The sequence below is a fragment of the Diadema setosum genome, chromosome 4 (assembly GCF_964275005.1).
Source record: "Diadema setosum chromosome 4, eeDiaSeto1, whole genome shotgun sequence".
In the NCBI taxonomy this organism is placed as follows: domain Eukaryota; kingdom Metazoa; phylum Echinodermata; class Echinoidea; order Diadematoida; family Diadematidae; genus Diadema; species Diadema setosum.
This window is the reverse complement of record NC_092688.1, coordinates 26,903,632-26,928,855: the sequence shown is the minus strand read 5'-3', so window position 1 is coordinate 26,928,855 and position 25,224 is coordinate 26,903,632. Positions and strand designations below refer to the sequence as shown.

At 38.6% G+C, this 25,224-nt stretch overlaps 2 protein-coding genes across 2 annotated transcripts; one reads left to right on the top strand and one right to left on the bottom strand.

The window, feature by feature from the left end:
* Window positions 1–4,136: 4,136 nt before the first annotated feature.
* On the bottom strand, window positions 4,137–8,919 carry LOC140227066 (uncharacterized). The gene is made up of 3 exons (XM_072307497.1): window positions 8,358–8,919; window positions 7,546–7,784; window positions 4,137–4,379 (listed from the first exon to the last, which is right to left on the bottom strand). The coding sequence occupies exons 1-3, from the start codon at window positions 8,917–8,919 to the stop codon at window positions 4,215–4,217; spliced, it is 966 nt and encodes a 321-aa protein (XP_072163598.1). The 3' UTR covers window positions 4,137–4,214.
* A 4,876-nt stretch (window positions 8,920–13,795) lies between these two features.
* Window positions 13,796–21,727, top strand: LOC140227774 (uncharacterized). The gene is made up of 6 exons (XM_072308172.1): window positions 13,796–13,901; window positions 15,932–16,031; window positions 16,733–16,846; window positions 17,680–17,756; window positions 18,587–18,719; window positions 19,987–21,727. Exons 1-6 carry the CDS (start codon window positions 13,796–13,798, stop codon window positions 20,627–20,629), a joined length of 1,173 nt encoding a protein of 390 aa, XP_072164273.1. The 3' UTR covers window positions 20,630–21,727.
* The last annotated feature ends 3,497 nt before the right edge of the window (window positions 21,728–25,224 follow it).

The following is a 25,224-nucleotide window of genomic DNA, read 5'->3' as shown; positions in this document are numbered from 1 at the left end:
TGCACATTTCCAGCATTAATCCACACACAAACAGACCATCATTAGACACTAAAAGTACAACAGCTAGCAATATAAACAGTTATAAGATACCTACATTATCCCTTTTTTATTCTCTGACAGCACATACATGTGTACACTAGAAAAACAAGTAAATTAGAAAAGACAGTTAAGGGATTGTTTACATTTTTATCCTGATTTGTAAGATCATGTACACAGCAAAATTGGTGTACATAAACTGTTTTTCAGGAAAATTAAAAGAAACTGAATATATTTTCTTTCTTGCTGATAAAATCATAAAACGTAGGTAAGTGATATTGATTTTCATTCCAAGTAAAGTAACAATGTTCTGTACCACAATATTCACACATTGCACATTTTGATAACCCAGATACAGCACACCAGAAGTTGCCCAATTTCCACCTTCAAGAACTTCAAAGTTCTCTTCACATTTTCTTACCCTGAGAGGTTGACGGTACAAAAATTAGTAGTGACACACAATGCACAATAATGGTGCATAATTATGCTATGAAAATAACTACTAGTAAATGACTGACTGAATGAATGAATAACATGGAGACTGGAGATTTTATTTGTGACAAAAGGAAGTGACACAATGTGAACCTCAAGTCTTAATGAGTGGAATTGCAGTCTTTAAAGTTTTCTTTGTGTGAAAAGACCAAACAGCATGCATTGCTATCCTAAATATATCATCTATTGCACAAAATACCACTATACATAGGATGTATGCCGACTGTATAATTCCTTCTGTACAGCACACTGCCTATACCCATCATATGTGTGCTAATTGGCATACTGTATACACCATATATTTAGCAGGAATTTTAGTATCAGGAATTCCACGAGTCTGGTGCTATTCGTGAATTTTAAAACGTGAAATATCTAGTCTGGTCCGGAAATAAATGCCAAGTGCACACATGCACATATTGGTAGACTGTACAAAGTACAAGACCACGATGCATGATAATACGGTTTAGTAGTAAGCCCAAATCTTGGCACGCCTTATAAATACTGTGTGAATCAATGCACGCACTTTCCTATTTCTCCATCCATTGCTGGCCCCCATGATCATAAATTTATTAAACCACTCAAAATTGTCAGGAAGTCCCAATTCACAAAATATTCGACTTACTAAAATATATGGAATATACAGTAGATGCCAGATGAATACAAGAAAACATCCTCCACAGCCCACATGCTAATCCTATTCTACACTGCTCACACAAAAATTAAGATTGACATCCAAGATTGCAGACACCCATGTCCATGTAACAAAAAAAGCACAAAAATAACTAAACTGTATTCCCGATTTCACAACTATTGCGACTTACAGTAATCCAGTCTTTATGAAATGTATTTGAATGTGACAATGTCAATCATGATTTGTCAAAGTAAGAAAATCAAATTGTAACCCATTCATGATTGATGGACAAAGCTAGGGTAGGAGGGGTATATGCACTGGTTCAACACAGGGGTGGAGTTACTGGAAGAACCAGGACAGAAACTGTACAGATTAACATACACAAGTTTCTGCAGTGTGCCTTGGTGCTTGTCCACAAAGAACATTTATAAGACTAAAAGATTATCAACCGCTTGCGATACTTGTAGAAATCTTTGTTTGTGCACAATGGCTGTTATTTGCAGTGATAGAGAATACATTAACTTGGCATTTGATCTAGAATGAACCAGGGGTTGCACTTCAATTCACTTTACTCTGTATTAATATTATATTAGATAGATTGTGTCATGACTCTAGATTAACAAATTGAGCATATATCCTCATTAGTATTACAGATGTGATATCATATGTCCCTGGCAAACATCACTTTGCCTCCTCCAACAGAGATGGAGTAATTAACATAACAACTACAGCCTTACATGTGCAAAATAGATAGATAGATAGATAAATAAATAGATAAATAAATAAATAGATAAATAAATAAATACAAAAACAATACAAAACATGTCCAATGATGGAATGTTACAGGATTGAATCTTTCATTCCCAATTCCACTTTTGATAAGCCACACTTTCCTTTTCAACTACTCCAGTTGTAAGGATCATATAGAAAATTAAAAAATAAACAAACAAAACAGTGGTGGTAAAGATGTGGATCATATTATCATGGAGGTGGCGGCAATGTTTATGAATACTGTTAAGCAGAGACTTCACTCATATTGTAGATTGCGGACAACAACAAAAAAGCACCTTAGGTCAGAACCCCCGGAAGCCTTTGTGCCAATGTCTTGGTGGTGGATTAAAATTGATTCGGACATTAGCACTCCCGCAAAATCTGACAGAGTTGAAAGAACCACACTTCATGACAATAACTGACTCGCTTCATTTCACCAATGTCCACTAATTAGGGACATGCACACTCCCATTCCTAAATAGTGTAAGCCTGATCTAGGTTTTCAGATAACCGTTTGGCATAAATAGGCAGTACTGTTTTCTAAAACGTTTGTGCACAGAACATAAGAAATACTTACAATCATGCTTTCATGAATAATGCACATGATTAGCATCAATGGTAAATGTCAAAGCACCCTAAATGAATTTGTGTTAGTAGTACTGATGTTACTGAAGTTTGAGTAGCATAATAATAAATTGAGTCATCAACAGTGTACATAACATTGGGGTAGCACTAACCACACCCAGTACACATGCCATGTTTAAAAAAGGGAAATGAATTCAGTTGTTGATAAAAAGTTCTTGTCTTTCTATTGTTCACTGAGATTCCAGTAAGTGTTTCTGTGCAAAGAGGGACATGTGATAGGTCATTTTAGTCAGCACTGTGAAAAATATTACTAACAACGTAGTCCCTACTAGTATCTTAATACAGAGCAAAATATCCTTGTAGCAGTCATAAAATCACTTCCAATTTTGTTGTTGTATCAACCACATCTGTGTATCATCTGTACTCTCATAGCCTGGACATTTACTAGGATTACAAAAAAAAAAAAAAAAGGTGTATATGTGTTGGTACTTGTGATACCTGCAGGTACATCTGAAGGTCTGGCTATTATTACATGCAAGGTTAATTCAGTGTAAGTCATAAAGGTGAGTGTATTATTGCCGTATGCAAGTACACCACACAGTGCTCAAAATCTTGGTGAGAGCTGGAAAGTGGCTTACTATCATAGGCCTCTAATGTTCAGGGATATGTTGATATACCAGCTTACATGCTGCCAGAATACTGTCTTTGCACTTGTGCTACCTGAATACACCATGATTAGGATGATCTCTCACACACAAAGACTGTTTTTGAGGGAACAAATTTTGCTAATACCATATGTTCACCATTCCCCCTATTTTGAGGGCCTTCAGGGTGAATATGGTACATAAATACTGCATTATCAGTAAATACACACAAATTTAAATTGCCAGAAAATCAGCCATTAATCTTGCCAAAAGACAAATAAAACAAAACAATATATACATGTGTACATGTACAAGGCAAGAACTGGAATACATGCATACCTTTACACACACAATCTCTGTTTGGAAGTTGTGTAAATATGACCATCATGACGACTTAAGATGAGTTAGGTATTGGATGTTATCATTGTCTATGTATCAAGAATTATGTGATACTACCACCTGTGCAAGATGAAAGTCTGGACTGTATGAAAGATTGAGCACATGAGAAAACAGTGTCGTGTTGGAGATCTCTTTAGTATTAAGTGTGTTTCAACAACACAGCCTACTATCAAAGCAGGTCACATAGACAGAATTGGAAGTTCAATACATGCCTGTGACCAAACATCCTGTCTCTAGAATAGACCACAGACTGATTTCATAACTTATATTTTCAGCTTCTTTGATCTTTATACTCGTACCACTCTTGAGTTCAGTCTGTTTTTAGCAGATACAACAGACATAGGATGCATTAGCTGAGATTAATCTAAGTCCATTTCCTGTGCTGATGTACATGAGGTATGGACAAGAAACAGCTGCCCACAGGCTAGTAATTTGAGGATGCATTAATGAACCCAAGGATACACAATTCCTATCACAGATGAGATACAACTTCACTACTGCACACAAAAACGGTACAAAACTCCATAAATAATGACTGATAGAACACATCATCAATAATCAATTTCTTACCAAAGCTTTCAATGATGATATTAGGAAGAATATGTGACAAGATATGCTACAGATACACACACATACACATACAGAGACATTGGTTGTCATAGAAACCGCTGGAAGAACCTCCGGGCGATGCCCGCCTCCTGGTACATGATGCTCCCGAGGAGGATGAAGCCGATGCCGAAGATGCTCAAAGTGGACACCTCGTTCTGGAAGATGACCAGCGATAACCCCACGGTCAGGACAATGCTGACGTTGCCCAGCACCTGGTTCAGGAGGAAAGAACAGTCATACCACTCTTTACCAAATATTCTCTATCACAATGTTGTTTGTTACAAGTAATTTTTCCCTGATCTTTGTTCGTATTCATAATGCGTAGCCACTGAGGTCATTTTCATGAAGTCAGTATATGTTTTTATTGTCTCTGTAAGGCTGCGTTCACATAGAAGTATACTATTCGGGTATTCGGGCTCGTTTTTCGAGGGCACACGAATAGCTTGAATCGAACGATAGGATTTCCTCACACCGGTTCACATAGGAGGGCACTATTCGAAAGTACCGAATAGCTGCGAAAAGTATAGCAAAGTGGGAATCGAACTTGTTTGATTTTCTTGCAGCGTATACCATCTCTCGTTTATGAAATAATGACAATTTTGGTCTGGATTTGCCCTTTAGCAAAAATAAGCATGTAGACTGACATTCTGATGCAGTTTAGAAATTGTTAATAAGATTTGCTAGGATGTAGGAGGAAGAAATCCTCACTGCATGGGATGGTGAGTTGACGGTGCGGGTGATGGTGTATTCGGGGCCCGAATAGCGAATAGCGAATACCGAATACTTCTATGTGAACGCAGCCTAAAGCACATAGAGTGGTGAATGATTAGCACTATTCTATGTCACTACTTGACTCCCCCAGCACAGTGCTGCTTTTCACTGACAGCCTGGCACTTCAGTATTTCAGTAATGTGTTGTTGCTAGGCCTGATTTCTCTGCACAGGCATGTTCCTATCCAGGTGAAGATAACTCCCTTTTGTTTGTCAGTGGTAGCTTCAGATTTTTGAGTAGGGTGTAACAGTAGCAGTAGTAAAATTTTGTCACTTGAGCCGAGATCTTGGAGAGGCAAGACCATTATTTTGGAGTAGCAGCTGCAGCAGTTAGACAGCAGAGTCTGCTGGTAACTGCCTGAGCCGATGAGATGAAGTCAGGTAACAGCAGCTTCTAGTCACCAGTCAAACTGTAAGTGAATAATTTTAATATATTTCCCTTTTGTCGTAAAATATCAGAGTTATCATTTGAAGCTGTACTCTGCTAAGGAGAAGTGATTCTGGTAAACGTGACAAGATATTTTATGTGAACTGCCTCTCATTATAGCACATGCCATTTGTTACAGCTTGAATTGGGTATTGTAATACTGTGTGATAATGTGAAATGCAGAGAAGTTATTTCTCTATAGATTATAAGCATGTGAAAATATTTAACTTTCTTCAGTTGGCATCAAAGTGATAGCTGTACTGTTAAACCATTTTGGATATGTGTTTACTGATATGGAATGGTATAGCTAGTCTAGTATAGAGGGTCAATGTGTAGGTATAGTTTTAATGCCATGGTGATTTCGTTCCTGTAGAAGGCATTAACGTGGGTCAACTGCGGGTGTATCTAGACAACCCGATTAAGGGAACTCTAGCTCGTGAGAATGTAATCTCGGGCCACTTCGGACAGGGAAGGAACCTGCCATACACTACGTGTTGGAAACCGTCGCCTCGACGAGGGCTTGCACTCTATCTTCACAGCGAATGTCACGAACTATTTCACTTTTGATGACCACGGAGACAACTTCAGCATGGCAATATCAGGTTTTGTTTATTCCTGAAAGAAATAGTTTGGACTTTAATCTAACCCCAATTGTAAACTGTGCCCACGGATAGTTTAACACCGATGAGTTTTTGTTATTGTTGTGTTAAAGAAGCAGGTGTAAACCTATGTTGGTAACCAGAGTAAAGTTTATGCAATTATGGCCTTATTGTAAAGTAGTTGCTTGGTTTTCACTACATGATGAATAGTTAGGAGATTGGGATACATGAAGCCGGCATTTAAGCAAAGTTAAAAGTGGAAGTTGAGGTGTCATGATAAGCATTGACTGAACTGTGTGTGTGTGTGTATGTGCGTATGTGTCTGTGTGTTTGTGTTTTTTTTTTTTTTTTTACCACCACCATATTTGCATCCAAATTTGGAACACCGGAATTAAACTTAATTCCCGGAATCACTGCGTTTTGTGCTACTTTGTCTGAGTCAACACTGGACCAACAAGCCATCACACGCTTTCACCGGCTGTGACAGATATGATGCCTTTTTTTCTTTGTGGTGACCCATAACAAGCACAGAAGTACAATATCTTAAAGGGATCGTATAGTTTTGGTTGAGACCTAATTTCAGGTTTCTAACATTTTTGGTGAGATAATGAGAAACCTCTTATGAAATATGAAAGAGCATGTAATTCTATGAGGTATTCAACGTTTATTTGATGAAAATTGGTTTTGAAATGGCTGAGATATCCAAAAAAGAGCGATTCTACTAAAGTGTGGGACCCACACTTTAATACGATCACTTTGTTTTACTTTGTTTTTGGATGTCTCAGCCAATCCAAACCCGATTTTCATGAAATAAACTTTGAATTCCTCTTAAAATGGTATGCTTTGTACTATATCATAAGTGTTTTCTTGGTATCTCGCAAAAAGTTAAAAGCCCAATTCTCATCTCCACCAATACTGTACCATCCCTTTAAAAAGTAATTTTCTGCATTTTCATTGGTCGTCTGAAAAAGGAGTAATTCTCCAGGTAAATTGACTTTAGAGAATACAGCAATATGAAACTAAAACTGAAGTTTCATCAAACTGGGTGAGGTAATGATGATTATGGAATACCAAATTTTCAAATGTTTTCAGGGAATATTGATATCAGTCATATATAATTCAGATAAAATGAAAGGATGATAGATGTCACTGCTTCACAGTTCTTGCACTGCTTCATACATTCGTTAAAGTTTTTGTCAATGATTTTCCAATCAAAAGGAAAAAAAACAACCATTCATTTAAAATCACCCCTGTTATCAAAACAAATTGATTATTAATTTCTGTTTAAATCCATTTCAAATACTGCAGTGAAAATTTGTGTGGAAGCCAATTTTACACTTTTGAGGCGATGACACTATCACCTGCCTGTACAGTGATTGTGATCAACACTGCCTGTTACATAAAACCATATGAAACTTAAAATTCTTATACCTTATTATTTCAGTCAAAATGAAACTTTTAACCACTTCTTTTTTCTGATTTTTGAGTCAATTTCAACTAAGTGAAATTTCTTGAGATACCATATATATTCTTCAGGCAACACAGGACTGGAACAGAAGTTAAAAACCAAGTTGGAGCCAACCTGCAGTGTTACAGGTGAGGTGTAGTAGGTGACCAGGAATGCCAGGATGTTGTAGCCCACGGCGCAGGCACAGCTGAGTGAGATGACGCCCCAGAGGAAGGCACTGGATCTCAGCCGCTCGTCCCACAGCGCTCCCTCCTCAAAGAGGAGCGACGCCACTCCCAGCTGCAAGAAGCTAGGAATACAGATGTGGTAGAGAAGACGTACCGAGTCTATGCGCTCCTCTTTCAGCAGAACACCTGTAGGAATGTCCAAAAAAAAAAATCCATGTAAAAGTGCACTGGAGTTTTCACATTTATCAGTTTGGGGATAAGTGATTGAAAAACAGTAGCATGTAGGAAATAGAAACGAGAGTTGCATGACAAAGTTATTGACACATTATCCATTAGTACAATAACTACCTTACCAGATACTACAAAACCATACATTTTTGTGTGCATTTTGATATCGCGAATTTTGAGGGAGCCAAGATTCACAAAATTAAAATGCACATGAAAGTTCTTGTCTTCACTATCTGCATTGAACGCCAGTGGCAATTCACGAAGTCTCATGCTGTGAAAAAAACTGTCAGCTCCTATTTGTGAAAATTTCATGCTATGAAAGTTTCTTGCTTTACAGTGGTCTTTCCAAACATTTGTACTGAAAGTTACATTAAAATGGCTTTCAATTTACACAAAGAAATGAACAAAACTTCGATAATATAACGCACTCCTGAAATTTGCACACATTTTACACTGTAGGAATGGTGTGGGGAGAAATTAAGAGCTGCTAGCTTTGATGAACTCGACATTCAGGCTGTCGACACTCCATACCTTGCAGGACACATCTGCCGGCCCGTAATAATGTGGCTGTGAAGGCTGCAACAAATCCAAAGATGCTGAAGTTCACCTCGCCAACGGTGCACAAGAAGGACCCAAAGCAAAGCGGCAGCATGGAGAGGTACGTGAAGATATCAAACTGTCTTCCCAGCAGCACTTTGGAGATCACCACCGTCGCGAGCGGCGTCATGGCCAGTATCATCTTGACAAAGGACACATAGAGGTGCTTCAGGGCGATATTGCCGCATGCGATGCTGACTGTTGACACTACGCTTAGGATGAGAATCTTTGGCGTGAGGTGCGGGGGCAGTTTGAGCCGTTCGTTGCCCTCGCCGTACACGGCTCCGAGAGGGGTGAAGCGGATGACGATGAAGCCAAATGCTGCCGTGCACAGCATGTGCAAGGATGTGATGAAAAGTGGATATGGGAAGCCGTAGCTCATAAACAGCCATTTGTTGACATTAGTTAGACAAATGTTCATGGTCACCCAACTAACCATGGACAGGTAGGTCCACAGGTTGATTCTCCCTGACAAATCAACAATGATCTGTTCCATTTTTTGTTGTGTTAATTCAAACCCTAACACATGAAAAAAAAAAAGAAGAAAAAGAATCAGTTAATTTAACTTTATGTTGAATTATATGAATGTGTCCTCTCCAGTCAGAAGCTGGTTTCCTGGCAGATTGCCAATGTTCTACTGAGATGAACCATTACAGTCTCATTTCCTTTTCAGCTGAAACAAATCAGTATTGATTCCATTTCATGATTAATAGAGGCATCAGTGCAGAGCTTTCAGATGTTGAGATAGGTTCATTGTAAAAGAAGTGCCAGACTGATATGGATGTACATGATCCCATCATGTGCTGGTCAGCCAGTTTGCTTCATGACTGCAGAACAACTTGCATTAAGCTCCCATCACTCTCTGAATCTCCATGAAACAAACTTCACTCTCACCAGCTGAGCTGTCTGCTGTTCCTCCGCATTGCAAGCAAAACTAGGTCGCCTTGAAGTTGTCATTTCATTGCTGATGCTGGATATCAACAAATAGAATAGAATGACAGAATGATGATTTATTCAGTCACACTTTTGATGTCACATGGAAGTGGGGTGAGAGAAACCAGCATAAAAATATAAGACTTTATTTGACAATCCCTTTTTCTTAACTCTTTTTTTTTTGAGAAAAAAACGCTGCACGTTTTGTCACCAACACTTACAGCAAGAAGTCTAGCATCACTCAACCCCTGAACTCTCTTGGATGGAAGTCACTCCAAGCAAGACAAGAAGCACATCGTCTGACTTGCTTTCAGAAAATGTTAAATAACAGATTTGATTATCACACACTAAAACCCAAGCTCATCAGAAGAAGATGCGGACATTCTCACCAGTTTGAAATACCATCCTCCAGACTGGAAGTTCACAGGAACTCATTTTTTTCCCCGCACAATTAAAGTATGGAATGAACTTCCTACTTCCGCAATCACACAAACTGATTCAGTTAAATTTAAGGAGATGTTACTTAATGGAATAATTGCTTAAATGTCCACCCTCCGGCACCTCCAGTCAAAACTCCAGTAGGAGTATTCAGGGGGATCTCAACCAAGTACCAAGTACCAAGTACAAGAGAGAGAATACACATCAACACCCTTCTACTGGTACACTTCACACATGTGTATACAAAGTTTCCAAGTGATGTCTATTTTCTTTTTTTTTTTTCATTCCTTTACTCATCTATAAAAAAAGAAACATGTAAGAGCACAGCAATGAAAAAACAGATGACACTTTCAATGTCATATCCACTCTGTTGAAAACACGTTTTAAATGGCTTCCTGTGGAAATATAAAGTTGCATAATACCCAGATCATGATGTAGTATTCAATTTATCAAACAAACAATAAATCTTGCCAGTTTACGAACATGCTCCTTGGGAAACCAACATTTGGCAAGTGGTTGGATATGAGTTGGGCGGGCCTGGAAGGGGGGGGGGGGGTTGGATAAGGAAGTCTTGCCCTACAATGTACGGATGTGCATATGTGATAACATTGCTGTAGATCTAAACCTTGATCACAATCACATACAAATTCAACATGCCCATCCGCTACATGTACATAGCTACTCATTCAATCACCTACATTTACAACATTGGAACAGAATTGTCAATAAGTCTCTCTCTTCTTCTTCTTTTTTTTTCTATCACCACTGCACCACCTGCATATCCTTGCAGGCGCAGGTGCCACCAGAAGGCCTAAATTACTTATTTGTTACGCAACAAGAAAAATAAACGGGATCATCAGTCGGAGATGGGCGGGGCGGGGCGATTTTATGCGAATATAAATGCACAATATAATCTGCTTCATCTTTTCAGAGGAGCCTAACCTGTTTCAGCAGCTACCAGATAGTAAAAGTCACCAAAATTATTGTCGGTGCGGTAGCTTGCCTTTTACTAGTTGCAGTCGCACCTTGCAGCATGCAGTTCATGAGTTTACAGCGGTACACGGTCGGTACGCCCTATTACTTTCTGTCCCGCAGTGCGTCCCTTGCAATCCCCGTTCGATCCCGGTGTTGAAGCCGAAACTGCTCTCTTCATATTCAGCCAACGGCGCAACGGTATACACTGTGCTCCTTCTACGCTACAAATTGCTGTCACTATTCATCACGGCCTGTCGTGCACAGAATACTCTACTCATCGTTGCTCATGCCATAATGAATTGCTACTTTGGCAGGTGGATTGACGGAGACAAGTGATCGTGCTTTCTCCTGTGTACCCAGGTGGATTCACTGAGCTATGGAAAGCGAAGGTATCCAAAATGTATATTACAGGAGACCATAATGATGTCAAAACTGCATAGCTTTGGTACAATATAAAATGGAAATTCCAGACAATTTTCATACTTTCACATCATGCAGTACTTAAATTGATGGTGCCATGTATAGATTTGTGGAATTTACTATGGTCCTTGAGCAGATAAACCAATAGACAGAAAGATCCGTCTGTCCGGAGGATCAACGTCTTTTATTTATTTATTTTTTGTTGTTGTTGACGTTATTGATCTGCCTCCGGAGACATAGGAGGGGGTCCGTAAACCAGACGCAGTCTCCGCGGAACATATTTCCGACGCAGATACTCCAACTCTCCCACTTTCGACGGGAGATCTCCCGCCGAAAGCCCCCCCCCCCCTTTTTTTTTTTGCAAAATCTCCCGTTCTCCCACTTGAGATTCAATTTCTCCCGCCGTGGCTCTGTGTCTCCCGCTTGAAATGATTTCTTACTAAGTGTCATCGTATGTTGAAAAATAAGCCCTAGATAGCATGAGAGAGCATCTAGAACCCTCAAGCTTCTCGAGGGCCCTTATGTGGGCCCTGGACCCCGCCGCAAGGAACTTCGCACTTGTGTAATGTGCGCTTTGTGCATATCAAGTTGGAGTCTCCCGTTTGCTAGGGGTTTCAGGCAGGAGAATCTCCAGATCAGAAGGTGCTTGGGGTTGGAGTCTCTGCCGACGACCAGATACAGACTGATCTTTCGGTCAAATAAACCAATACTCTGAAACTCCCCAAACCCTTCTGGTGAACAAACTAGGCCGATGATGACATAGGAAGCTCATAAAATTATATTTTCACTGATCTGTATTAAGGAAATATCCATCACATTGTACCATACCACTTGCTTAACATACTTTATTTTAGTTTGTTCTGCTTCCTTGACATCCAATCATACATTCTTACATGAAACTGCTGATTTCATTATCCTCGTTCATTTTGACTTTTTTTAAATTGAATTCTGAAAACATTCTTATTTCTCATTGCAATTATAGCACTGTACTATAAATTCTAAAATTCTGTATCTAGTATCCAATGGAAAGATTTTTCTTTAACCTGATAATCAGAAACACTTTCGCAATGCTTAATTCATGCATTATTGGGGTTAGAAGTCAATCCTTAAAGCAAGTTATAAACAAATTTCCCTTAATGGTTGATTTGATATTGTAGAGGGATATCACTAAGTGATAATGCAAAATAAAAGAAATTATTTGCACATTTCTAATTTTACCAAGTTATACAGCGGGTCACCATCTGCACGATTATTTCATGATTATTGTTATTTTGTCTATATTCAAAAATGCAAAGCTCCGTCAAAATTGATGTTCTGAATTTCAATTTCGAGAGTAAGATGGATATCCACAGAGGGCCCTCGAAGATAGGGAAAAGTGGTACTGGTATATGATGAGATATATGATGGGAAAGGCCTTACAAGACAGTGGTAACTACCATGGCAACAATACTCAACAGCCAATCAAAATCAAGAATTCCATGGAAGTTACCATTGGATGGCAAAGTTACCATAATTGTAACTTTTATGCAACGGGCCCTCAAGGGATTGGTTTGATTGATAATTTAGACAGATTGATTATCATTTCGATGATTTGAGGTGTCATTGGAGTAGGTACAAAAGAGACATGTATGTAGTTGCTGTTTTTCATTTATTTAGTATAAAAGAAAAATACAACTGTAATGAAGAGATAGACGCTCTCTCCCTCCTCTTTCCTTCTGTCTCTCGCTCTCTCTCGAAACATTTGGCATTCCATAAAATTCATTTGTCATGATAGTCTAGCTATTTTAGACCCATTAATTAAGACGGATGCGCGTGATGAAGGTCAGCTACTGGAACACTATCTATAGCTCTAAAAAAGGATAATTTTGTACTCGTAAGTATTGTGATTACATGTAATTTGTATCCTATGGGCATAATGACCAATTTTCACTCAAAACACCCGATAATATCAAAATTAAGGAGTCATTCACGTTCTGGTCTGCATGCAGACTAGCGGAAAGTTTTTACTGTTGTACGTATAGTAGCCCTACTACATATCGACCACCCTTATTGAAACCGACCGCGTATAATTCGCGCACTGAACACTTAGTACGCACTTCTCTGCGCGCAAAGCACATAAAAATGGATTGGCTTTGAATGTAGATTAGGATGGTGTGGGAAAACGCGATAATTCACTGTTCATTAATGGTTTTAATCAAGGACAAAATTTCGAATGAATATTTTCACCGAATCGTAATGACAGCACAATGTAATGTCTATGGAAGTTTCTAAAAGGCTTCTAAAAAGCTTCGTACAACACGGTGTTCAATACAACTCGGTTTGCGTGCATTGTCAATGCAAAATCAGCGGTCGATCCTAAAAACGCGATTTACCGCGGGGAGCTGAAACGAGGCCACGCAAGTTCGTCGGCGATATTTCTGCACTGAAACTTCGAATCGAAAAGGGAACAACGGCATTTGATAGAGCTGGATTTTCTCAATCACGTAGGTCAAGTTTTTTAGGTGAATTTCTTTGTTAAATATTCTTATCAAGCAAATAAACATTAGGCGGTCGATTAGTAGTAGGTCCAACCCTACGCACCACAGAGTTCTGTGGTACGCTCAAACATGGCAGCGCACATGAGGAGGATGAAACAAGACACGAGTTCTTCATCGGAGGACGAAGCCGAAAGTGAACGGCTGTCTTCGGCTATTTGGAACCATGATTCATTCAGTAAGACCAAGAGAACAAACCCTTAAATGTATCGATGTTTGTAGGCTGTTAAAACTTTTTTTTTGTCTTGTCAGTTCTACAGAAACCCAGCCAAACTTAATGGACATAGACCAAATGCAACGCCTAAGCCCCGTATGTTCAAATTTGTGTCAGTAGCAGTTTTGTATAGAATCTCTGTCTAGAATCTAGAGTCTAGTGCTTGCGTATACGATACGTATCTAGCTAGACATTAGAGCAGTCTGATGTTGCAGTAATTTACTGTATACTGGAGCCAGTTTCCTGGAGGAATTCCATGGCCATTCTTCTATCAAAGCCTTAAATAAAAGATTATTCTGCCCCAGGGAGAGTGAGTGAGAGCTAACGTTAGTTAGAGACAGTAGACTAGCAGTGTCTAGATCTACATCTAGTAGGCACCTAGTAGAGTAAGCAAACAATTATATTTGTGATATTGTTGAGGCCGATACAGTTAATTTGCATTCGTACGTGCACATGTCATCTCATGAGTTATGATTGATATAAAATATAAATTCAAGCGTGATACAAATTTCTAAATTCTGTAATTTTAGTAGCTAGTAGACATTTTATAGAGATCTAAAGTTTACATACTTTTGTAGATGTTCTTGTGAAGATGCAGAAATTCTACAGTAGGCCTATATTCACATTAATTTTCATGTATTTTGCACTTCTTTTGGTTAGCACAAATTCTGAAACCTGAGATTTTAATGTGATGATATCTTCACGATTTTTGAGCAGGTTGAATCATGTACTTTGTCAGTAGTGCTTCCCTGTGGTATGAGTGTGTCTGTGTGTGAGCATGTACCAAAGTACGGTATGATAGTGGTATTCGTTTGAGTGCATGTTTGTATGCAGGACAAAAGTAGTTTTGTGTGCGGTATGCGAGCCGTGCATTAGAATGGATCGGGCAGTGTTTTCCGTTAAATTTCATGCAGGGTGATGTCAAATCATACTCTGTCATTTCTGTGAATTAGATGAAAACATACAAATAAGCAATTGCTTGGTGCGAACATCTTTTTGAGCCGCTCAGTGCAAAAAATATATTGTGCGAAAATATCATCATTTACTGTATACGCCATATATTTCCCTAGTCTAAATTTTCGCAAATCAGGAATAACCGATGATTTCGCGAGTGGTTAAATTCGCGATCATGGAGTCCTGTACTGAATGGAGAAATGTATGCCTACGTCACATCCACATCGGGATCAGACAAACCAGAGTCGATATTTTCGCGTGTCTTTAATTTTGCGAATAGCACCCAACTTGCAAAATTTGCGAAAATAAAAACCTCACAAAATATTCGGCGTATACAGTAGTTGTATCTACAGTAGATCTATTAAATTCAATATTACTAGGTCCTATGTCATTTTTTGTTTACAGTGCTGAGTTTATTTGCTTCTCGCATCTGGTATGCATCTGTGCTGTGTGTGAAATATAATTCTTTGATACCTTTTGAGTAACATTTTCATCTCGTATCTAATTTTCTTGATTGTAGAATGTGTGATATTAAACGTCTTCTTCCTTTTTAGGTGACTGCAATCAAGTAGAGTTAATTGTTATGTCACTTTCAAGGTCGGCATAGCACATTGCAATAATCTGTCTTCTTGATAATATCAAGTTTAATTGGCTTGTGTCATTGAGGGTAAATGAATGAATAAAACCAACATCTAAACAAATTAATAAAATAAATGTCTGGGACCTGTCAAATGTCATAAAGAGGATAATTTTTAGTGACCAGTGACAAAATCACAGTCCGAGTACAGACTTCATTTGAAGTTGCCAAACTTTAACTTTTAGTCAAAGAGATAGTTGATTTAATTGATTTTATGTAGGCATTCAGTCATTTTGATGAAAGTATGCCCTTCTTTTGTCCATTCCAAGATGGAGAACATTCTTCACCCTGAATATTTGAAGCTTTTTAAGATTTCATTCTGGAGACACACCACAAATGATGCTTATAAATCAGATCAGCAGTGTGCAATTCTATCTCACCTTCAATACATTTTGACTTTCAGGTCAAAATGGGCAGGCCCAGCAAAAATCTACACTACTCTCGTCGGGACAAAATGCCTGTGTTAAAACGAAGACTGTTGTCACTGATAAGCCCAGCATCAGGTAATGGCATGCCATACTGTAATGTTTCATGAAGTAGAGTCAAGACCAGCAACAGTTTGGTATCCATTGTCTACAGCAAAGATATTACCTTAAAGTACTGTAGATGTCAAATATTTTGCTTGCATAATATGTCATGAATTGGAGGAATTGGGAGTTGTAAGACAGTGTGGATGGTGGTTGAATTTGCGATCAGGCAGGTGAATATCATACTACTGGCATGCACTCGGGATATAGGCATGCATGCGCACATAGTAGATAGGCTGGGCATGTGTGCAGCTGATATCACATTACATCGTTGCTCTCATACTTACCAGGTAGTGCTCTTGTAACCAGAGGGGGATATTTGGTGGGTTGTTAAATTTGTATTGTTTTTTTTACTTGCAAAATTCACAAACACGAAGCCCCTGTCGTCTGCTATCTGTCATGCCATATTTTTGTCATGTTTTTGTTTTGTTTTAGTCAGTACAGACCCAGTAATTGTTCATTGAGAAAGCAGCCATTTTACTAAACTTAAATGTTCATTCTGTTTATAACTTGCATGGCATTACTAAGTGTCATCTATTGTTGTTTCTCTCTGGGGATAATGCAGATAATGATGATGGAATGGCCTCTGTCATGTACCTTGCCATTGGCAGCACAAATCATATGAAATGCTTGTCAGAAAATCAAAAGTTTGTTGACATGCCATGACCCCTCTGCAGGAAGCAAATAGCAGAAGACTACCACGACCAATTCAATGAGGATCACAAGAATGTCATAGCGACACCAGAAATGAGGAGCTTTGTGGCCAAGAAACTCTCATCATTCTTGGATAAGTGAGTAGATATGCCTGATGCCAACCATATCTGGAATTCACACTGAAGAATCTTCAAATACTATTATGTCACACATCTCATTGTTTCTTTTTATGTTGTTGATTTTCCAGTTAACTTTGTGTGCCTTGTGTGTTTGTACATGGTTTGATTTTTGTATTGATGTGAAATGGTAAAAGTGTTCAAAAAAATTATAATGTATGGGAGCGTCATATTATATTTACAAGTGTACAGAAGGAATTAAATTCATTCATTTTTTTTTCTCATATCTGAAGCAAATTTTAAAACGACACACCCAAAAATGCAATTAAGTGTTATCACTCTTATCTTAACCTCTTTTTTTTTTTCTTCATAAAGGTTTGGGTCTCATTAATCATTTTTCTTTATGGTACCAGATATGATATGGTTTTAAATCAATATGTGTATGTCTGTGTTTTGGGATGATTGCCAGGAAAATGACAACATTGGCTGAAGTCTTCAGATGGACTCAGATATATTATTGGCAAGAGCAGATATATAGGAATCCCAATAATGAATTTAAGGAAAAGTGTTACTTTCACACTGTCAGACTGAAGTGAAGATTGGGTTTCAGCTTTTCTGAGGTCCATTGTCAGTCACAGATGGAATTTGATTGACTTTGGAAGCTTTGCAAAGAACAGATAGAATGTCTAGTTTTATTCAAAGTTGGTCTTTTTTTTTTTTGGGGGGGGGGGGGGGGGCAGTGATGTTTTGCCTGGCAAATTATTGGCATGTATAAAGCATATCAAAAGTATGCAAGTCTGACTGAGAATTGATATGATCTGATTGTATGTTATCACAGTATCGTGTCTTTACAGATCCTTTGAAACAGTGGATCCAAAGGAGACAATGAGATCAGTACAAATTGGCACAACCCTACAGGACCACTATGATGGTGAGTGTTTCATGGTTAGCACGAGTTTTAAAAATTATTGTGTTTTTCAGCCATTTACAAGATTGGACATATCTTTCATGCAATTTATTTCCTCTTTTGTGTAAACTAAGTGCCATTGATGAGGAACATAGCCATGCCTGCAGCTATCTGTGCATGGTATGACAACCCTTGAGCTGGAATCTTGGGATTATCACTATAATGAAGGCCAGACCTGTAGTACTCTTTGGGCTTACCAAGGCCTTGCAAATTTTCCACAAGATGTACTCATGATTATGAGTGTGGTATATGAACTACCTCTCTGCTAATCCCATGAATGGCACTCAGAAGAATATAATGCCTGTGACATCTACTGCACCTTCCATTTTAAGTGCTTCTGCATTTTATAGTTTTTGTGAGCTGTGTATTTTGGTTTATAACCTCATCCATATTTTACTTAGTGTTCTGTGTGCTTAATGTCACATTTCTAGACCACATTTCTTCATTTGTACTGCTTTATTGTGTTGTTGATGTGCTATTCTGATCTGTGTTTCTACATTTTAGGATGATGTATGCAATGTAGTGTTAAATTTGAAACCATACATTGATACAGTTGAGAGTACTGTACTATAGGGAGTGTATATCTATATGGAGGGGTAACATGAAGTGACCCAGCCATAATATTCATTGCCCTTTTCTGTACATTTGCTGGGTGCTTTTCACATCAAATTTGCCGTCATGGCAGTAATGAACCTGATACCTAATAATCTTTTGATAAGCTGTTTTAAAATGTTGATGTTAATGTCCCTGGAAATGATGCAATGAAAGCCTTGTTGTTTCCTGTGAATATTCAGATGTGTTTAAGCTGCTCTCCACATCCTGCTGTGCTCCCGACACATCCAGCCCTCCTCCAGCAGTGAGGCAGAAGAGGCCTTACATTGGACGCAAGAGGAGGAGGAAGCTCTCGGCCGAAGACCCAGAGGACAGGTGAGTTAGAGAGATATTGATAGATAGTGTATTTTTTGGTATTTAAAGAATTACCCTGTGTGGAAAACATGAACAATTCTCGCAATAATTCTTTAACTCTCCGTGTGCCTCAACATATACCTCATGTGTGCCACATATTTCTGAGGCCACGAGGCATGAGCGCTTTTTATGCCTCCGCCCGAAAGGTGCCGGAGGTGCAGTGTATTATGTTTTCCGGTTGTTTAAAACATTTTGTTTCTCAAAGCCACATAACTTTTTGTGGAAGCATTTGTGCTAGCAGTACAGCACAGCAAAGTTGTAGAGAAAAATGCAAACTTCGCTATGGTGTAAATTTTTATGACAAAAAATATAATGGTTATGGCGCTTTCAATGTTCTGTGGTATATTGCAATTCATAGATTGGCTTCTTGTGCACTAGTATGTGCGTGAGCATAATATGCAAAGTTAGCAAGCCATTGACCAAGTAGGGCTTGCAAACTAACACACAAAGGGTTAAATATTCAGATGTATTTTGGAGGAATATTCAAATTGGACTTCCTAGTCTTGAGTTTCAGTCAACACTTGTATCTCTCTTTTCATCTTGTCTATTATGATACTGATCAAATAGTATGTGACCCTGTATCTCAAAACACATACACTGTTGCTCAATTTCGCAAATGACTCTTGTAAAATTTGCAAAATTAAAATGCTTGCGAACATTTCTGTCAGCTCAGTAGCTTTGAAAGTTTACAATAATCATGAATAAAGTTTCAGGTTGATCTAATGGTCCCTTTGATACAGTGATTGTCATGGCCTTTTAAATCCCTGTTTTGTTCCAAACAGAATAAAGGGTGACTCAGCGCGCTTGATTTTGCTCTTATGTCCACTGATTTTGACCCTTTTCGTGTGTTGCTCTGATACAAGTAGCTTCCTTGTAGGGTTAACTGACACTACGTAAGGGTAGACTAATCTAGTCCCTGGACTAGTCAACCACGACTCAGATTGTTGTTAAAAAAAAAAAAAAAAAAAGCACATGTGTACTGCATTGCTGACCATTAGGCAGTTGGAAACAACATATGATACATGTAACTCAAGTATGGACAGAGTTTTGTGGAAATGTTAAAACCTGCAGTAGAGGATTACTACCTCTCACAGAGAAAGAATTGCTACGCCATTTGTCATTTCAATTTTAGGAATACACAGTGTAATGACATGTCCATTCCTGTCAAATATATTGTTTCTTGGATTTCTTTCAAGTTCAAATTTTCCCCTCTGTGCTCTTTACACAGCAGTGATTCTGAGGTTGAGAACAAGCGACTTGCGGAGGCAGCCATCTCAGGTGAGCAGATCTTGATCACGTCTGTCAGGTTGGCGGAGATTTCAGGTGAAAGGACCGCCCAGGTGAATGGCAGTCACAGCAGTGAAGAAACTGATAGTGTTGGGGACTCCGAACATGGATCTGACCACACCCATAGGAAACGGGGTGCTCCAGAGATAGAGCAGAATGGAAGTATAATCAGGGACAGAGGTAAATCCGAGGTGGTTGACAAGTCATTTTCGAATGAAGCAGAGCACTCCCAGGCCCAGCAAGCAAAGAAGATGAAGAAGAAGAAGAAAAAGAGGAAAGAGGTCAAGGGTCAGGAGAGACTCAGCTGTGACTCAGGTGAGATGGCGGATGCAGAAAGGAGAGAGTCACTGGAGGCACAAAATAAACTGAAAGTAGTCACTATGATAAATGGTGAAAGCATTACAAACACAATAAATAGGAAGAAAAAGAAAGCAAAGAAGTCCAAACCAGGCAGTGAATGCAATGAAATTTTGATGGAAGACTCTGAGAAAACAGATATTTTTCACACAGCCACAGATAGTCAAGAAGTCATTGTCAAAAAAAGAAAAAAGAAGAAGAAATGCAAGAATAGGATAGAAACTTAAATCCTGTGTAAAGATGTGTCATATTTCTGCAGGAAATTTAGACAGATGGCTGAATAGCCCACATTCAGCTGTGCTAGCTGGTCTGCCATGGGTATCCAGTTGTATGTACTTGGGACAGACCACTTCACCAGGTTATGCACTCTGCTCTTTGCGATGAATGAATGAAGCAAGACCTTATATATGCATTGGTTGTGACTCTCTCACACATGGGACCTCCGTAGTATGTCCCATCTGAGGGCCAGAGTGTTTTGCCTCTTCTAGAGAGGACGACATATATAATATATCACACAATATTTCTCAGTATTACTGGTACCTGGGTCTCAGGTAATGAGTTGAATTCACAATCCAATCATGTTGGTCTGTAAGAAGAGAAAAATGGCACATCTAGTATACAAAAAGTGAGTGTCACTAGTCCGAAATCTTGTTCCATTGCATGAGTAAAGACCATACACTCTGTTTTATACAACACCTTGAACGTCTACAGATGTGGTCCACACAGATTCTTGAATTTAGCACAGAAATGGCAACCATTTTCTGTGAAAGACGAATGAGTAGCCGCACAGTCACAGTCACCATGTGGGTATACGTACTCGAAGCCGATCGGTTGAAGTTGTTTACAAAAATGAGTGCCAAAATTATGCGCTTGGAATTATTGAGTGCGCGCGGTGTAGTTTTTAGCGGTTACAAAACAGAGGGAGAAGGAGGACACGTGTGACTCCAGCAAGTTGTGAATGATGAGTGAGGGTCTATTGATAAGCCTCAGTTGGCATCTCCGACTCAGTGTCAGACAGACGGGTTATTGTGGGTGGTACTTACAGAGGGGTGTTGCTGAATCAGATAAGTACATCACATCTTCCCCTTTTATCACAAAAAGTAATCCACTATAAACAAGAAGTCGTATTCAATTAAACAATTCGACCTCACAAAGCATAGATGTCATCATATTGAAATTAGACATATTAAATAATCGAACATGAGTGAAGAATTTTCTTTTGGTACCTGTGCTCATTCATAACTAATTCTACTGGCAATTATGGAGCCAGATGTAATAAATCAAAATTCTCAGTGCTTGCTTATTAAACGCATCTCCAATAATAATCAGTTTGATATAACGTGTTCTTATTTGCTTGATCAACCTGGTGTAAAATGTTCTTGCTATTTACTTTGCATTCAACATTTCCCCTTTCATTACAAGTACTACCTTGCGTTTCTAAGCAATATATAAAACCTAATAAAATAGCGTCAATTTTGTTCATAAACGTAAGCGTAGTTCTCTTTCCACTGTTTTTTTTTTTTTAATTTCTGGTTCTCTTTCCACTTCCTAATTTAATTCAATTCAATTCAATTCAAATTCAATTCAAATTTATTTCACATGCTAAAAAGAAAACATCACGTTCACAAACAAACAGAAGAGAAATATATACAATCAAACATAGCACGTGAGGGATCAGTAAAGGCCGTATGAAGCCTATCGAGGCCGATTCCCTTACAAACAATAAATAGTACGCAATTTCCATCAAATATACATCAAGGAACAAAAACAACAAAGAAACATCACAGAAAAAAAAAATCTATAAAGTTAAAATAATAAAACACACAGTTTGTTGTTGAAATATAACATTAACAATTGACAATGATCGAACATACTTATACAGTACTATTTACAATAAGCATTTGAGCATGTTGATGGAAAGTCAATGAAGTTAATTAGTGTCTGGTCTCGACTTTACTATGACACATGTTGTGATGACTTCTGGAATGGTACAATAGTTCTAATGTGATATTAACTACATTCAATTACTCAACTTTTTTCTTGTGAGTAGTATCCTGTTTATCATCTAGATGAATATGTAAGATATCTCTTTATTTTGTTCACATTTTGGAGCAGTTACACTTTCACTCTATTTTTTTTTTATATTCTTTAACAAAGAGGTTATAATTAAATTGAGTGATACCTGTAATATTTGTCATTCAGTTCGCCATGTTTTATCAGATTTTTCAAATAGCCATCATATATTTACTCAGCCTTTGTTATGTCTGGTAGGCTATTCCATGAAAAGCACAAAGTGAGTGGAAATGTAAAATAGACATGTGATTTAAAAACAATGTGTCTTGAATGCGTTGTGCATACATCATAAATGTCACGTAGCAGGGGATAGAATTCTAAAAAAGCCAAATGATGTAAAACGGTTTTCCAGTGACTCCAGCTCAACAAGACTTTCTCGCTCCAGGTTGATGGTATATGTCCTTGGTTTCTGGGGGCATTTCTGTGACGTCCAATCCCCATCCCCCCACATCTCAAGGTTTGGGGAGTATTGTTGATCTGCTCAGCTTTGACCTGTCCCCAGTTCAGACCGCAATCAGATTCTGCTCAGATTTGATGCGTCCCTCATTCAGATGGCAGTCAGATTTTGTTGTGAGTTCAGGATCACGTTTCTGCTCAGCTTTGACACGTCCCCCTTTCAGACCGCCATCAGATGCTGTGCCGTGGCTCCTGCCACATGGAGGAACGTTGCATACCAGACTTCATCTCCCTTCATTGTCAATTCTGTCGCCGCCTTATAAAATTCATATGCCCTCAACCCTCAGCCTCTCTTTCCAATTCTTCGCGGTATTTCCCTTGAAAGAAAGTAGTCCTGGAGGACCTAATACGGCAGTGGTCCCTAACTTTTGGACTTTATCCCGACATTAATCTAAGAAAACTCCTGACACCATGTAGTGTTTGGCAGTTACGAGACAGAGGGAGAAGGAGGACAAGTGTGACTCCAACAAGTTGTGAATGAGGAGTGAGGGTTTATTGATAAGCCTCGGTGGGCGTCTCCAACTCAGTGTCAGACAGATGGATTACTCTGTCTGATGGAGCCAGATACAATAAATCCAAATTCTCAATGCTTGCTTATTAAACGCATCTCCAATAATGATCAGTTTGATATAACATATTCTTATTTGCTTGATCAACCTGGTGTAAAATGTTCTTGCCATTTACTTTGCATTCAACATTTCCCCCTTCATTACAAGTAATACCTTGCATTTCTAAGCAATATATGAAACATAATAAAATAGCGTCAATTTTGTTTATAAACGTAAGTGTGGTTCTCTTTCCACTGTTTTTTTTTTTTTTGTGGCTCTCTTTCCACTTCCTAATTTACAATCTATTGTTCTAAATAATAAAACACACAATTTGTTGTTAAAATATAACATTAACAATTGACAATAATAAAACATACTATTTGCAATAAGCATTTGAGCATCCTTTATCCTTTGACTATCCTGTATTTGATTATCCTGTTTACATGTATCATCTAGATGAATATGTAAAATATCTCTTATTTTGTACACATTTTGGAGCAGTTTCACTTTCACTCTATTTTTTTTTCTTAAACAAAGAGGTTATAATTCAATTGAGTGATACCTGTAATACATTGCAATTTGTCATTCAGTTCGCCATGTTTTATCAGATTTTTCAAATAGCCATCATATACATGTATTTACTCAGCCTTTGTCATGTCTGGTAGCCTATTCCGTGAAAAGCACAAAGTGAGTAGAAATGTAAAATGGCCATGTGATTTAAAAACAATGTGTCTTTAATGCGTTGTGCATACATTATAAATGTCACGTAGCAAGTGATAGAATTCTAAAAAAGCCAAATGATGTAAAATGGTTTTCCAGTGACTCCAGCTCAACAAGACTTTCTCACTCCATTTTGATGGTATATGTCCTTGGTTTCTAGGGGCATTTCTGGGACGTCCAATCCCCATCCCCCCACAACCCAAGGTTTGGGGAGTATTGTTGATCTGCTCAGCTTTGACCTGTCCCCAGTTCAAACCGCAATCAGATTCTGCTCAGTTTTGACGCGTCCCCCATTCAGACGGCGGTCAGATTTTGTGTTGAGTTGAGCATCACGTTTCTGCTCAGCTTTGATGCATCCCCCGTTCAGACGGTGGTCAGATTTTGTTGTTAGTTCAGGATCACATTTCTGCTTAGCTTTGACGCATCCCCCTTTCAGACCGTGGTCAGATTTTGTTGTGATTTGAGCATCACGTTTCTGCTCAGCTTTGACGCGTCCCCTGTTTAGACCGTGGTCAGATTTCGTTGTGAGTTCAGCAGTTTTAACAGTACTTGTGCTTGCATAGGAGATGAAAACGTAAAAATCAATGTTAGTTCAAGTGAGTACTGCTTTTCAACAAACTTTATCTTTTATACAGCCTTTGTTGAGAATGGTTGTTTGAAACAGATAATAGCAGGGTAGGCGAGATACACTTGTTTTGCTTTTACTGCGAATCTTGCGAAGTTCTGGGAGCTTCTCCCTTCTCAGTTTCTGTACTTTTCTGGAGAAACCATCAGAAATGTAGAAAGGGTAGGAACTGTTGGGGCCAAATTGCTTCTCTTTGAAAAGAGTGATCAAGCACTTGGGGAATCTTTCTTTATCCGTACACAATGAAAAAAAGACACATGGATTGGCCTTAGGGAGTGGGGTGTGGAACTCCCTCTAGTGTAGCAGTATAGAGAAATGCGAATGTCTCCGAACTTAATTTGCAGTGATGATATGAAAAGGATATGTTGAAGTTTCTGTCAAGATGAACTGTAACAAGAAA